This window comes from Chiloscyllium punctatum, chromosome 7 (assembly GCF_047496795.1).
Source record: "Chiloscyllium punctatum isolate Juve2018m chromosome 7, sChiPun1.3, whole genome shotgun sequence".
Taxonomy (NCBI): domain Eukaryota; kingdom Metazoa; phylum Chordata; class Chondrichthyes; order Orectolobiformes; family Hemiscylliidae; genus Chiloscyllium; species Chiloscyllium punctatum.
Genome location: NC_092745.1, coordinates 114891376 through 114907523, shown reverse-complemented (window position 1 = coordinate 114907523; position 16148 = coordinate 114891376). Strand labels below are relative to the sequence as shown.

General features: G+C 43.1%; 1 protein-coding gene across 15 annotated transcripts in view; it reads left to right on the top strand.

Moving 5' to 3' along the window:
- The window catches only part of ccdc18 (coiled-coil domain containing 18), a 181630-nt gene that overhangs the window by 130355 nt on the left and 35127 nt on the right, over positions 1-16148 (top strand). For 14 of the 15 annotated variants that reach the window (XR_011961186.1, XM_072574660.1, XM_072574653.1 and 11 more), the window contains 3 exons: positions 8204-8347; positions 9627-9830; positions 14085-14222. Coding sequence is in view for 14 of the 15 variants with exons in the window: in XM_072574660.1 (XP_072430761.1) it covers positions 8204-8347; positions 9627-9830; positions 14085-14222 (486 nt within the window). In the remaining variant the exon portion in view is untranslated. The remainder of the gene's footprint in view (positions 1-8203; positions 8348-9626; positions 9831-14084; positions 14223-16148) is intronic. The other variant, XM_072574662.1, reaches the window with a different exon arrangement.

Genomic DNA, 16148 nt, shown 5'->3' with positions numbered 1-16148 from the left:
TGAATTTTAATCGTGGCCCAGTAAAATTGCACAATAGATCCTGTGCCTCAGCTGTATCACTGGAAAAACATGAAGATAAAATATTCCTTCAGGGCAGCATGGTGGGTCAGTGGTTAGCACTGCTACCTCACAGCGCCAGGGACCCGGGTTTGATTCCAGCCGTTAGTGACTGTCAGTGTGGAGTTTGCATATTCTCCCATGTCTGTGTGGGTTTCCTCCGGCTACTCCAGTTTCCTCCCACAATACAAAAGATGTGCAGGTCAGGTGAATTGGCCATGCTAAATTGCCCATAGTGTTAGGCGCATTAGTCAGAGGGAAGCGTGTCTGGGTGGGTTACGGAGGGTCGGTGTGGATTTGTTAGGTCGAAGGGCTTGTTTCCACACTGTAGGGAATCTAATCTAATCTAAAGGGAGGCAGCTGCAAGCAATGATGAGGATATTACTTTGTCAGCAGTCATATTGTTCAAAAAAGTGCCATTAATGCAATCTTTTCCCCCATTGGGTTTGTATTAGTTATTATTGCTTTGTAGTTAATTCTGTAGTGACAGTGTATTATGCTTCATTTTCTGCTTTTGGAATGAAAATAGTCTTTCAATGATGAGACAGCTGAGTGAACAATTAATCTTTTTGGGACGGCATTGTGGCTCAGTGGTTAGCACTGCTCCCTCACAGCACCAGGGCCCTAGGTTGGTTCAACTCTCTGGAGAAAGTGTGGACTTCAGATGCTGGAGATTAGAGTCGAGAGTGTGGTGCTGGAAAAGCACAGCAGATCAGGTAGCATCCGAGGAGCAGGAGAGTCCACGTTTTAGGCAAAAGCCCTTCATCAGGAATCATTGCCCGAAATGTCGACTCGCCTGCTCCTTGGATACTGCCTGACCTGCTGTGCTTTTCCAGCACCACGCTGTCAACCCTCAGGGGACTGTCTGTGTGGCATTTGCACTTTCTTCTCCTTACACTGTGTGCTTGAGTTTTCTCTGGGTGCTTCGGTTTGCTCCTACAGTCCAAAGGTGTACAGGTTAGATGGATTGGCCATGCTAAATTGTGCATAGGGTCTGGGGATGTGCAGGCTAGGTGGATTAGCCATGGGAAATGTAGCAAAAAGGTCTGGGTGGGATGCTCTTTGGAGGGTCGGTGTGGACGCGATGGGCCAAATGGCCTGTTTCCGCCCAGTAAGGATTCTATGATTCTATTCTGGGAATGTAAAACATTCACCAGCATGAAGTTGGAGTTGATGGACAGATAGATCAGATTTGCCAGATTTTTGATTGAATTCTGTAGTATCTTACAAAATTGTACTTTTCTTTGAGGATGCCCAAAAAGAGCTGTAATCTTGATCTGTGACTTATGTTTCATTATTCAATGCAAACGATGCAAAGATTAGGGAGCTGCGGATAGTGAGGAGGACTGCCAGAGGATACAGCAGGATATAGATAGGATGGAGAAATGGCAGATCAAGTTTAATCGAGACAAATGCAAAGTGATGCATTTTGGAAGATCTAATGCAGAAGGGGAGTATACAATAAATGGCAGAACCCTTAGTTACACCAACACATAGAGGAATCTAGACATTCAAGTCCACACTTCCCTGAAAGTGGCAACACAAGTGGATAAGGTGGTCAAGACAGCGTACAACATGCGTGTCTTCTTTGGTCGCGGCATGGAGTGTAAAATTTGCCAAGTCATATTGCAACTGTTTGGAATTTTAGTTAGGCCACATTTGTAATATTGGGTAGAGTTCTGGTTGCACACTGCAAGAAGGATGTAGAGGCTTTGAAGAGAGTATGGAAACCGTTTATCAGGATGTTGCTTGGTTTGGAGGGTGTAAGCTATGAGAAGAGATTGGACTAACTCGATTTGTTTTCACTTAAACATTGAGGACGAGAAGCAACTTGATAGTTTACAAATTGTTCAGAGGCATGGATAGTTTGGATAGTCTGAGTCTTTTATACAGAATGGAAGTATCAATTACTAGAGACATAGATTAAGATAAAAGGGGGTAAGTTTAAAGGAGATGTGAAACGCAAGTTTCTTTTAACATTGAAGCTGGTAAGTGCCTGAAATATATTTGTGGAGGAGGTAGTGAAGACAGATACAAAGCAATATTTAAGAGGCACCTTGACAGATACATGAATTGTCAGGGAATAGAGGGATATGACAACAGTCTTTTAGTTTAGAAAGGCATCATCTGTTGGCCAAGTCTTGGTGGGCCAAAGGGCCTGTTTCCGTGCTGTACCATTCTTTGTTCTGTTCATTGCATGAATGAGCTACCAAGAGGTTAATTAAAATAGCTTGAGATGCATGACAGACTGCTTCTTTGATTGGATTCAGTCTGTTTATGTTTCAGCCTCTCTGGTTGAATCAACGTTTTATTTTTAATAAATTGATGGATAAAGGGAAGAAACATAATTTGGCTTTCATGATTAAGGTAGTTGAGAGAAGAATTAGATATTAAGATGGATTGGGTGGTGGAAGGGCTATTTGATGACAGCAATTTTGAAGATGTAGAGGGAAATGTCACTGGGGCAACAAGTTGTACATTTGTAGGATGTGGGCGTCAGTGACTGGCTAGCATTTATTGCCCATCCATAGTTGTCCTTTAGAAACTTGTAGGTCTGTGTGTTCTGAATGAGACGGGAAAAACTTTCAGAAAACACAAAGGCTTAGGACACAAATGGCTGAAAGTTAGAAGGGCTGGGATTGGAAATTTGGGGATCAGTTTTCATGATGCAGCTATAGTGGAGATGGTCTTGATTTTTAGATACACAAAGATTTTTTGCAGCAGGTAGCAGATTTGGTCAAAAAGGGGCAAGACCACAATTCACAATTGACAAAGTGTGGTATCAAGGAACTTTACTAAAGCTGAAGTAAATGGGATGGGGATGGTCTAGTATTATCGCTAGATATATTAATTCAGAAACTCAGTTTATGTTCTGGAGGCTGTGACAGATGGTAGAATTTGAATTAAGTAAATATCTGGAATTAAGAGATTATTGATGATCATGAAACCACTCAATTGTCAGAAACAGTACCAGATTTGCAGTAAGGAAATCCTTAAATAGTCTGGCGTACACGTGACTCCACACCCACAGTAATGTGGTTGACTCTAAACTGCTCTCTGAAATGGCCGAGCAAGCCACGCAGTTGTAACAATTATTACAAAGATTCCTAAACAAAAAATTAAACCAGACAGACTACCAGGCTTTGACCTAGCCACCATAAGCGACAACAGCAAAAGCAACCATATTGAACCTACAAAGTCATCCTTACTAACATTTGGAGGCGAGTGCCAGAGTTGGAGTTCAACAGTTCAATAGCCTGACATAATTATTCTTAAGGAATCAGTGTCCCAGACATCACCACCACTGGATATATCCTGACCCACAAACAGTTGACATTTCAGTGGTTTGCAGTCGGGGAAGCTGCTTTAGGAGTCCTTAACATTAACTCTGAGCGCCATGATGTCTCAATCAACATAAGCAAAGAACCTCCTTCTGATTACCATGTATTGTCCATGAATTCTCTTTCTTGGCTAATGACTATGCTCCTCCATGTTCAACCACATTTGAAGCAGACACTGAGGGTGTCAAAAGTACAGAATGTACTATGAGTGAGGGGTGTCAGTATCATCAAGAGTTTTTTGAGGCTCGGCAGTAGCATTTACTGATTGAGCTGTGGAGTCCTAAAGACCATTGCTGCCACGCTGGGTCTGTGGCAGGTGTTGAGGGTATTTTGTACTCTGGATGGCAAATTTCAATGTCCGTCACCATGTGTGGCTCAGTAGCAGCACAGTTGATCAAGCTGATCCTGTCTTAAAGGACATAGCTGTTAGATTGGCTCTGTGGCACTATTCTTAAAAAGGGAGACCAGGGTTGTAAACATGATTTTATTTAGATAGTGTGTTCAAGGAGATTTTGAGATGTTTTATATACGTTTTTATATTAACCATTGTCTAGAAAAAGGGTTTGGAGGTGCTGGTGTTAGACTGGGGTGTATAATGTTAAAAATCTCACAACACCAGGTTATAGTCCAACAGATTTATTTGGAAGTACTAGCTTTCGGAGCGCTATTCCTTCATCAGGTGATTGCGTGCAACTACCTGATGAAGGAGCAGCACTCCGAAAGCTAGTGCTTCCAAATAAACCTGTTGGACTATAACCTGGTGTTGTGTGATTTTTAACTTTAAAAAAGGAGGTAGACAAAAGATGGGCAATTATAGGCCAGTTAACTTAACTTCTGTAGTGGGGAAAACAAGTCTACACTGATCCTCCAAAGAGTAACCCACCCAGACCCATTTCCCTCTGAAATGCACCTCACACTATGGGCAATTTAGCATGGCCAATTCACCTGACCTGCACATCTTTGGTCTGGGGGAGGAAACCGGAGCACCCGGAGGAAATCCACGCAGACACGGGGAGAATGTGCAGTTATCCGAGGCTGGAATCGAACCCGGGTCCCTGGTGCTGCAAGGCTGCAGTGTTAACCACTGAGCCACCGTGCCGCCCCTTTTCTTACACTGTGAAGACTGATACAAAACATTTATTAATTTCTTCAGCTATTTCCTTATCTCCCATCACTAGTCTTCCTGCATCAATTTGGAGTGGCCCAATTTCTACTTTTGCCTTTTTTTATGTATTGAAAGAAACTTTGACTATAATTTCTAATATTACTGGCTAACTTACCTTCATATTTGATCCTCTCCCTCTTATTTCTCTCTTTGTTATCCTGTTTGTTTTTATAGACTTCCCAATCTTCTGATTTCCCAGTGCTCTTGGCTACTTTATAGGCTCTCTCTTTTTCTATGATACGTTTCCTGACTTCCTTTGTCAGCCATGGCTCTCTAATTCCAACCACCGCCCCCCCACCACCACCACCCCCACAATAATCTTTCTTTTCTTTGGATTTAACCTCTGTACTGTGTCCTCACTCAGACACTCCTGACATTGTTGATTGACTGTCTTCCCCACTAGGCTCTGCTTCCAGTTGATTTTCATCAGTTCCTCTCTCATGCCCCTGTAATTACCTTTATTTACCTGTAACACCATTCCATTCTATTTTGCCTTCTCTCTTTCAAACTGCAGACTGAACTCTACCCATATTATGATTACTGCCTCTGAAGTGTTCCCTTCCTTACTTTAAGATCTTTTACAAAGTCTGGCTCATTACATAGCACTAAGTCCAGAATAGCCTGCTCCCTTGTGGGCTCCATCACAAGCTGTACCAGAAGGATTTAGACAGTTTAGGTGAGTTGTCCAGGAAATGGCTGATGAAATTCAGTGTGAGCAAATGTGAGGTCTTGCATTTTGGAAAAAAGAATACAGGCATGGACTATTTTCTAAACGGTGAGAAATTCATAAAGCCGAAGTACAAAGGGATCTGGGAGTGCTAGTCCAGGATTCTCTAAAGGTTAACTTGCAGGTTGAGTCTGTGGTTAAGAAAGCAAATGTAATGTTATCGTTTATTTCAAGAGGGTTGGAATATAAAAGCAGTGATGTGCTACTGAGACTTTATAAAGCTCTAGTTAGGCCCCATTTAGAATACTGTGTCCAATTTTGGGCCGCACGCCTCAGGAAGGATATACTGGCACTGGACCGTGTCCAGTGGAGATTCACACAGATGATCCCTGGAATGGTAGGCCTAACGTATGATGAATGGCTGAGGATCTTGGGCTTGTATTCATTAGAGTTTCGAAGATTGAGGGGAGAATTAATAGAAACTTATAAGTTAATGCATGGCTTAGAAAGGGTGGATGCTGGAAATTTATTTCTGTTAGTTGTGGAGACTAGGACCCGTGGGCACAGTCGTAGAATTAGACGGGGTCAATTTAGAATGGAAATGAGGAGACATTTCTTCAGCCAGAGAGTGGTGTGCCTGTGGAATTCATTGCCACATAGCACAGTGGAGGCCGGGGCATTAAATGTCTTCAGGGCAGAAATTGATAAATTCTTGATGTCACAAGGAATTAAGGGCTATGGGGAGAGTGTGAGTAAGTGGAGTTGAAGTGCCCATCAGTCATGATTGAATGGCAGAGTGGACTCAATGGGCCGAATGGCCTTACTTCCACTCCTATGTCTTATGAATAGGAAGGGTTTAGAGAGATATGGGCCAAATGCCAGTAAATTGGACTAGATTAATTTAGGATAGCTGGTCAGCATTGATAAGTTGGACCGAAGGACCTATTTTCATGCTGCATAGTTCTCTAACTCTATATTCCAAGGTTTTGTGTGAAATATTGCAACGGGTGAAGATGTAAGACCATAAAAGAAACAAGCCGTTAAGTCCATCTGCTCTGCCATTCAATGAAATTGTGGCTGATCTGATAATCCCCAAATCTATTTCCCTGCCTTTTCACCGTAACCCTTCATCCCTTTATGGGATCTCTGCCTTGATTATACTTAATAGCCTCAATAACCCTTGGTGATAACTCCACAGAATCATTATCTTGTCAAAGAAGAAATTCCACCTTATCTATGTCTTAGATTTGTGACCCCTTATTCTGCGATTATACTCTCTAGTCCTAGATTCTGCAACAAGAGGAACCAGCTCTTCTGCATCTATCCTGTCAAAAACTCATAAGAATCTTGTATGTTTCAATAAGTTTTCTCTCATTCTTCTATATTCCAAAGGTACAGGCCCAATCTACCTGACATCTCCTCGTAAGACAATCTCCCCGTACCTGTATCAGTGTAGTGAACCTTGTCTGGACTGTCTCCAATGCCAGTCTACCTTCCCTCAGATTAAGTGCCCCAGAACTGTTCAGTGTTCCAGCTAGCGAGTTTTGAGAAATTTGTAGCTAAGGTTCTGCATGTAGGTTTGGTCGCTGAGCTGGAAGGTTCATTTTTCAGACGTTTCGTCACCATACTAGGTAACATCTTCAGTAAGCCTCCGGACAAAGCACTGCTGGTGTTTCCTGCTTTCTATTTATATGTTTGAGTTTCCGTGAGTTAGTAACGCCATTTCCTGTTCTTTTTCTCAGGGTGTGGAAAATGGGAACCAAGTCAATGTTTTTGTTTGATAGAGTTCCTGTTGGAATGCCATGCTTCTAGGAATTCTCATGCATGTCTCTGTTTGGCTTGTCCTAGGATGGATGTGTTGTCCCAGTCAAAGTGGTGTCCTTCCTTAACTGTATGTAAGGATACTAATGAGAGCGGGTCATGTTATTTTGTGGCAAACCAAACAAACACATGCACAAGAATTCCTAGATGCATGGCATTCCAACTGGAACTCTATCAACAAACACATTGACTTGGATCCCATTTATCATCCCCTGAGAAAAAGAACAGGAGATGACATTGCCATAGGCAATGACATCGCCAGCTTAAGGAAACCCAAGCATATAAATAGAAATCAGGGAACACCAGCAGTGCTTTGTCCGGAGGCTTACTGAAGATGTTACCTAGTATGGTGACGAAACGTCTGAAAAATGAACCTTCCAGCTCAACGACCAAACCTACATCCAGCATTCCAGCTGTACGGATTAAATAACTGTAATCAGCCCTCTTGTGTTCAGGTCTGCATTTGTCAAATGGTATTTAACTGAGACAGGTGTAGTGTGGTTGGAGCCATTGCTAAAAGTACATAGTTTTACTTAGCCTTCACTCCACACTAAGTTGTAGCCACCTAAATTATTTGAAAATAAGCAAAGCGGCAACAGGGTCTTGAAGATTTCATATGGTTCATGTGTCATTGGAAAGCAAACTCTATCTCTAGACTCCCACCTTCCATACAATGTACTCTAAGTTCTGAAAATATCACTCATCAAAGTGGCTACACAAAAGTGTAATTATGCTGTATATGGACAATATAGATACCAGGAGATCCATTCTCCAGCTTTAGAATTGGTTTAGAATTTCGGCCTTCGCCGAAAGTCATTACATACCCTGCATAGTCTGTCTGAGTTAATTGTTCAATATTGTAAACTTGAATAGCTGCAGTTGGTTGATTAGGAAGTAGAAAAAAAGATGACAAAGGCATCTAGGTAACTATTAAGTCGATTCTTTGGCTCAAAATTTTGCTTTTATCGACTAAGTACTTTTTGATTTCTTAATCTTGAATCAGAATTTGTATTTGATTTTCTGACTTCACGTTCAGAGCTAAGCAGTAATTATGTCCCAGTTTTGTTCTGAATCTCTGTCTCGTTTGGGGGTAACATGTCCAGGTTGCTTCTTGACTGTTAAATCAATTCTAACATCCCATTGTATGAATAGGTGGAGACTTTGGATGGAAAACTACAGCTTATACAAGAAGAGTTGCGTGAAAAAGACTTTAAACTACTACAAAAGGAGCAACAAATAAATCAGCTGAAAAGTGAAGTTGAAGGAAAGGATGTGCAGATTGATAAATATGAGCAGGTAAATATAACCAAAAATACTTCAGTAACAGAAATGTATACAGGTAACAGCACTTGTAATTTAGGCAAAATATCCCAAGGCACTTCTGTAACATGAGAAAAGCAGATACAAAGTGCCATTACAGTTGAAGGAAAGCTGGTTTGAAATGAAGAGACCAAGGTGGAAACACAAGAGTTTGGGAAAAGCAAAGCAGAGGGATAGAAACGAAGTGTCTGAAAGCACAGTTACCAGTGGTGGTGCGAAAGGGACTGGGCACTGTACCAGCTGCTGAACCTAGAGAAGTGAGGAGCTTGGAAGGAGAACATGTGAGAAAGTATGGCTTGTTTGAGTTGGTGTTAACATGGATGAACAGAAAGACCACAAATTTTAAATTTGAGGTGGTGGGGAACTGGAAAGGTGTTTGGTACATAATAGGTTATAAACATTGGAGTTTTTGGAGTTGGAGATGAATGACAAAGAATGGAAAACCAATAAAAAAAAAGCATTGGAATGTGGAGTGATGCGGTATGTTATTTAAAAATTTTACGTTTGCTCTCTTCATTCAGTTTTGGTGGGAAGGCAGGATAATTTAATGCAGGTTCGTTTTGAATCATTCCTGTATATTCATAATGCTGTTGAATAATGTGGCTGGACAGTTCGTTTGTGAAACAGTGTCATGCCAACAGCATGGGTTCAATTCCCATTATCAGCTGTGATGACTATGGAAGACGCACTTTCTCAACCTCTCCCCTCTTCTGAGGTATGGTGGCCTTCAGGTTAAATCAGTCGTGTCTCTCTAATAAGTGTCTCTCTAAATCATTTGAAGTTTGAATTGTAAGTTGCAGACAGAAAGAACTTGTGAACACCTTCTGTCCTGTTTCAACTCCACAAAATAGGTGATAGTTATTCCTTGGTTCGTTGCTCAAATTTCACTGGTTTAAAATGTAAACAAGACCTGAAAGTTAACTGCCTGCCAGTCATTGATCAGTGCATTCTCCTTAGCGTAACGCTATCTTGTACAGTGTAAAATTTGGTACTTTCCTTGAATTAATATTCTTGCAAGTTGGCGTAATGAGTACAAGATTTAAATCATCATCAAATTGTGTCGTTTTTTCATCAATACTCAAGCTCTGTACTAACAAGCAAATATTTGTACCTTCCTTTTATTGTGTTTTGTTGCAGAAAACCCATTATTTTTAATTTAAATGTGTGAAACAGCTTTTTAATGTTTTCAGGATATTCTTGGGTGTGCTTCATAAATAATCTTTTCTGTTTATTGACTTGATTGATGTTTATCTAGATGCTGAAAGATAAGGATCAGTGTATTGTGAAACAGCAAAAGGATGTATTTGATGAAAGCCAACAAGTACGGATAGTCCATGAGCAAATGCAGCGCTGTCACCTGGAACTGAGGGAGTGTCAGCAACACCTAGCACAGACAAAAAGAGAGGTAGAACGTGTCTCTGTTGAGCTGGATGAAACTATTAGACTGTCTCAAGAAAAGGTAAATACTAACAGCAGCAGTTGAATAAAATAGAATCATGGAATTTTGCAGTACAGAAGAAAGCCATTTGACTCATCATATCTATACTGGCTCCCGAAAGACCTACACAATTAGTGCCAATCTCTAGCTTCACCTCCGTAGCCCTCTAAATTTTGAAATATATATCCAGTTCTCTTCTGCAGTCTCATATGGAATCCACTGCTACCACTGCCATGCAGTAGATTCCACGTCCTAACAACTGAATAAAGAAGTTTCTTCTCATCTCACTCCTAGCTGTCTTGCTGACAATCTTGAAATTGTGACCCCTCGTTACTGACGTACCAACTAGTGGAAACAGAATAGCTTCCTTTACCCTGTCAAAATTGTTCATAATCTTCTCTGCTCCAATGAGAATAAACCCAACTTCTCTAATCTTTACTTATATCTAAAATTCTGATATCATTTCTGATATCATTCCAGTAAATCTCCTTTGAACTCTCTCCACAGCTTTAATATCCTTCCTTTAAATAAGGTGGCCAGAACTGAACACAATACTCCAAATATGGTGTAACCAATGATTTATAAAGTTGTAGCATGACTTCCTTTTATACTCTCTGCCTTGATTTATAAAGCAGAGGATTCTATAAGCCTTCTTTACAACTCTTCCAACTTGCCTAGCCACCTTCAGAGAATTTTGTACATGAACTTTGAAGTCCCACTGCTCCTGTACTCCCCTCAAAGATGTGACAGCAATATGGAGTCATACAGCACGGAAATAGACCCTTTGGTCCAATGCATCTGTGTCAACCAGGTTTCCCAAACTTAACTAGTCCTATTTGCCTGTGTTTGGTCGATATCCCTCTAAACCTTACCTATTTGTGTGCTTTCTGTGGTAGTGAATTATATAGGCTGACTACGTGCTCTAAGTGAAGAAATCTCTCCTTTTTAAGCCCTAATAGTTTACCCCATGTCCATAAACGTGATCCCTAGTTCTAAATTCTCCTGCAGTTTCAAACACTATTCTGGCATCTACTTTGGTTCTTTTATAATTGTATCAATCTATATGAAAACCCCTCCAGCACTCTTTTGAATTCAAATGAAGATAATTCTCTCCTCAAGTGTCAATCCTGCCATCATCATAATCAGTCTGGTAAACCATTGCTGCACTCTCTCTACAGAAAGAACATTTTTCCTCCAATAAGGAGACCAAAACTGCACACAATAAACCAGGAGTGGACTCACCAAGGTCCAGTATAATTGCAGCAAGACTTTCCTGCTCCTTTACTCTCATCCTCTTGCTATGAAGACCAACATGCCATTTAGCATCTTTACTGCCTGCATTGCTTACCTTCAGCGACTGGTGACTGAGGACATCCAGGTCGTGTTATATATTTCACCCTCTCAATTTATAACCATTCAAATAATAATCTGCCTCCCCCTTGTTTTTGTTAACAAAATGGATGACCTTATGTTTGTCCCTATTATGCTGCATCTGCTATGCATTTGGCCACTTACACAGCTTGTCCAAATCACACTGAAGCCTGCCTGCACCCTTCTCACAGCTCAACCTCCTACCCTGGTTTGTGTCATCAGCAAGTTTCAAGATATTACGTGTAGTTCCTCATCAAAATCGTGAACATACATTGTGAATAGTTGAGGTCCTAATCATTGATCCCTGCGGTATCCCACTTGTTTCTGCCTGCCATTTCGGAAAAAGATCCATTTATTCCTACTCATTGTTTCCTGTCTGCCAACCAGTTTTCAATCCATCTCAATACACTACCCCCAATCCCATGTGCTTTAATTTTACGTACTACTCACACTTATGTGGGACTTTGTCAAAAGCCTTCTGAAAGCCAAAATCTATCTGATTCTGCCACTGGTTTCCAAATACTGAGCTTTTTTAAAATATATTGGACTCTAGCTGTTTCCCCACTACCAATGTCAGGCTGGCTGGTCTGTAGTCCCTGGTTTTCTCTCTGCTTCCCATCTTAAACAAAGGGATTACATTAGCTGCCCTCCAATCTGTAAGAATTGCTCCAGAGTCTATAGAATTTTGGATGATGACCATCAATTATCAGAGTTGATGACAATACTACACAAATCAGAACCCACTCTTCTAGGCCATATGTTGTTTACTTTTGTTTACCAAGGAAGTCAGCCACTGAACATGTTGACAAGAACCTACAGTGTACCTTTAGTAGAAGAACATAAAAGTTAATTTCACAAAAGAAAAATGTCTCAAACTATTGGAATGATCTCATTGCAAAAATCAGCAAGTGATATTAATTTTGTTTATCCCAGCACTACCCTTACAGATACTCAGAATCAGTGAAGAATCATCGTATTTCCACACTAAAGGTCTTTGCTTAGTTGACACAGCTGTAATGTGTTTTGTTTTGGCAAACCTCTGAGCATTCACTGGATGTTATTTTCTTCAGTTTATGTTTCTGCCCCAGGCCCTGAAAAGAAACTGCTAATTCAGCTCACTATTTAACATTGGTTCCCTAAATCAGCCAATGTCGTCTTCCTCTCTGACACCCCCACAGCCTTCCATTTCTGAATCTTTCATCTCACTGACCTCCAGTTTCTACCAGCCTGGACTGATTAGGGATTGCAAGTGATAGCACCTCTTCTTGGGAATATTCCAATGGGTAATTCCCCTGAACCCTCTGTAAAAGCTTTCAACATCAAAAGCTTTCAAAAGCTTCCTTCATGTTCATAGTTACTTAAGAAAAGTTAGTCAGTTAAAACCTAGTCTAACTCCTTGGTAACTATGAAAATCACACCTTTAATTACACCTTCTCTGACCTTTTATGCCCCTGGGTCCCACATCCTGACTGAAGCCCAGAACCCAACCCAGCTCTGCTCTTCCCTTGCCCCTAAAGTGCGTACGCATGCCAATGCACACATGCATGCGTACACACAGACTCAAAATCATAAAGGGCCTCCAGTCTAAGTTCAGCACTCCAAAGATTTACCTGCCACACAGCCATCCTAGCCACCTGCAGCCAAGCTTCATACTTGTATAGTTGCTGTTTCACAAGCACTGTCAAAGTGTCTGGCTGTATTGGTGCACATTTACATTTCTGAACACAGCAGTTGACTGCTGTAAAAGGGGTTTGACCTCCCCAGAAAAAAAACATTACAGGAAACTGTGTTGGTTTATACTGTGCTTCCTAAATTATGCTGATATTGGAATTCCTAGCTATTAATCAGGACTCTATACTAAGATTAAAAATCTGAGCAGGCTGGCAATAGCATTGATTGCCACTCAACATATTAGGGCCAGTGTTCTAGAAAGGTTCATCCTAATTTCTTTACTTTATAATCTATGCTTCACAAAGTTCAGGATCTATTAAACTGTTCAGAACACTTGCTTAACCAGTTGTACTATCTTCAGCAGCTTTGTGTATATATACCCCTAGGTGTCTCTGTTTCTGTACTGTTTAATTTATACCACATTTCATTCTACTTACAAAATGTACCATTTTGCACTTATCAGCATAAAATTTTACCAGTCTGTCTGTATCCTTTTGAAATCTATTCCTATCCTCATGAAATTACACTTCCAAGTTCTGCAATATCTACAGACTTTGAAATTGTGTCGATATATCTAAATCTGTCACTAATGTGTATCAAGAAATGCAGTGCTCCTGACACCTAGTCATGAGAATACCTCCCTCCAGTCTGAGAAATCAAAACATTCATCACTTATATTTCCTTACTCTTACTCCATATGCATGCTGACCAGTCTCTTTCATCCCATTGGCTTTAACTTTGCTGGCAAGCCCTTCGTATAGCACTTTTGGAACTCCATATACGCCACATCAATTGCTCTACCTTCATTAACACCTCATCAAAAACTCAATCAGTTTATTTATTTTCAATAAATATACACAGACTTTCCTTAATTAATCAATATTTATCCAGGTAACTGTTAATTTTGTCCAAGCGTATCTTTCCAAAAGGCTTTCTCCCCACTGATGTTAAACTGGCATAGTGTTGCTGAACTATCCTTGTGCTCCGCTTTTGAACATGTGTGACCTGTCCAGTTTTCTAATACTGTGGCACCATATTCATATTTAAAGAGGGAGACTTGAAATTATAGTCATTTTGACCACTGTTGCCACATTTACTTTCCGATCTGACTCTTGTGCCATTCTAGTATCTTCTCTTTGTCAGTATCGTAATTTGTAACTCTTTTACTAACTTTGGTAGCGTAGTTTCCTTTGGTGAACGCATATCATTTATATCTCATTGCATTGCCCATAGGAAGCCTGTGCAGCTCATCTTGCAGCAGAACTGGGAGCTGCTCAAGCTCGGGAGACCCAACTAGAAAACAGGATGCAGGCAGAGACAAAGAAGTTAAAAGACTTTATTAAACATTTGAATAATACTCATCAGAGAGAAGTAAGATATAGTGATTTAATGAGAAATGTTTGGAAACTTTTAACATGTGATGATACTCCTATCAATTAAATAACCTTATTAAATATACAACAAACCAAGAGATGTGTATCTGCCTTTAGATCATGTTGATCCAATTATGTTTTGAAATGTATTTTCTGATAGAGACACATCAGACATTCTCTCACTCTCCCTCTCCAACTCTCTTTCACACTCACACTCTCTCTCTCTCTCTCTCTGACAGTCTCTCTCTCATTCACACTCATTCTCTTCACTCACTCTTTCTCTCATACACTCACTCACTTTCTCTCACTCGATTACTTTCTCTCATTTTCACTCATTCAATCATTCTCTCTCATTCTCTCATATTCTCTCTCATATTCTCTCTCGATCTCTCTCGATCTCTCGCATGCTCTCTCGCTCTCTCTCGCATGCACTCTCGCTCTCTCTCCCCCTCGCTCTCTCTCCCCCTCGCTCTCTCTCCCCCTCGCTCTCTCTCCTCTCCCCCTCGCGCTCTCTCCCCCTCGCGCTCTCTCCCCCTCGCGCTCTCTCCCCCTCGCGCTCTCTCCCCTCGCGCTCTCCCCTCGCGCTCTCTCCCCATCGCGCTCTCTCCCCCTCGCGCTCTCTCCCTCGCGCTCTCTCCCCTCGCGCTCTCTCCCCCTCGCGCTCTCTCCCCCTCGCGCTCTCTCCCCTCGGCCGCGGCTCTCTCCCCCTCGCGCTCTCTCCCCCTCGCGCTCTCTCCCCCTCGCGCTCTCTCCCCCCTCGCGCTCTCTCCCCCTCGCGCTCTCTCCCCCTCGCGCTCTCTCCCCCTCGCGCTCTCTCCCCCTCGCGCTCTCTCCCCCTCGCGCTCTCTCCCCCTCGCGCTCTCTCCCCCTCGCGCTCTCTCCCCCTCGCGCTCTCTCCCCCTCGCGCTCTCTCCCCCTCGCGCTCTCTCCCCTCGCGCTCTCTCCCCCTCGCGCTCTCTCCCCCTCGCGCTCTCACACTCTCCCTCTCTCTCTCACTTGGCTCTGTCTCTCTCACTCTCACTCTCTCTCACATTCTCTCTCACTCTCGCGCTCTCCCTCGCGCTCTCCCTCGCGCTCTCCCTCGCGCTCTCCCTCGCGCTCTCCTCGCGCTCCCCCTCGCCTCCCCCTCGCGCTCCCCCTCGCGCTCCCCCTCGCGCTCCCCCCTCGCGCTCCCCCTCGCGCTCCCCCTCGCGCTCCCCTCGCGCTCCCCCTCGCGCTCTCTCTCTGTCTTTGTCGCTCTCACTCTCACTCTCGCTCTCACTCTCACTCTCGCTCTCTCTCTCTCTCATTTTTTCTCTCTCTCTCGCTCTCGCTCTCTCTCATGCCCTCACTTTCTCCCTCACTCTCTCACTCTCATTCCCTCTCATTCTCTCGTGCTCTCTCTCACTCTCTGTCTGTCTCTCGCTCGCTCTGTCTCTCTCTCTCTGTCTCTCTCACTCTCTATGTCACGCTCTCTCGCGCTCTCTCTCTCTCGCGCACTCTCTCTCTCTCTGTCGCGCTCTCTCTGGCGCGCTCTCGCTCCCGCTCTCTCTCGCTCGCTTTCCTCCGTCTCTCGCTCTCTCTCTTGTACACTCACTCACTTTCTCTCACTCGATTACTTTCTATCATTTTCACATTCTCGCTCTCTCCCTCGCTCTCTCCCTCGCTCTCTCCCTCGCTCTCTCCCTCGCTCTCTCCCTCGCTCTCTCCCTCGCGCTCTCCCTCGCGCTCTCCCTCGCGCTCTCCCTCGCGCTCTCCCTCGCTCTCTCCCTCGCTCTCTCCCTCGCTCTCTCCCTCGCTCTCTCCCTCGCTCTCTCCCTCGCTCTCTCCCTCGCTCTCTCCCTCGCGCTCTCCCTCGCGCTCTCCCTCGCGCTCTCCCTCGCGCTCTCCCTCGCGCTCTCCCTCGCGCTCTCCCTCGCGCTCTCCCTCGCGCTCTTTCGCTCTC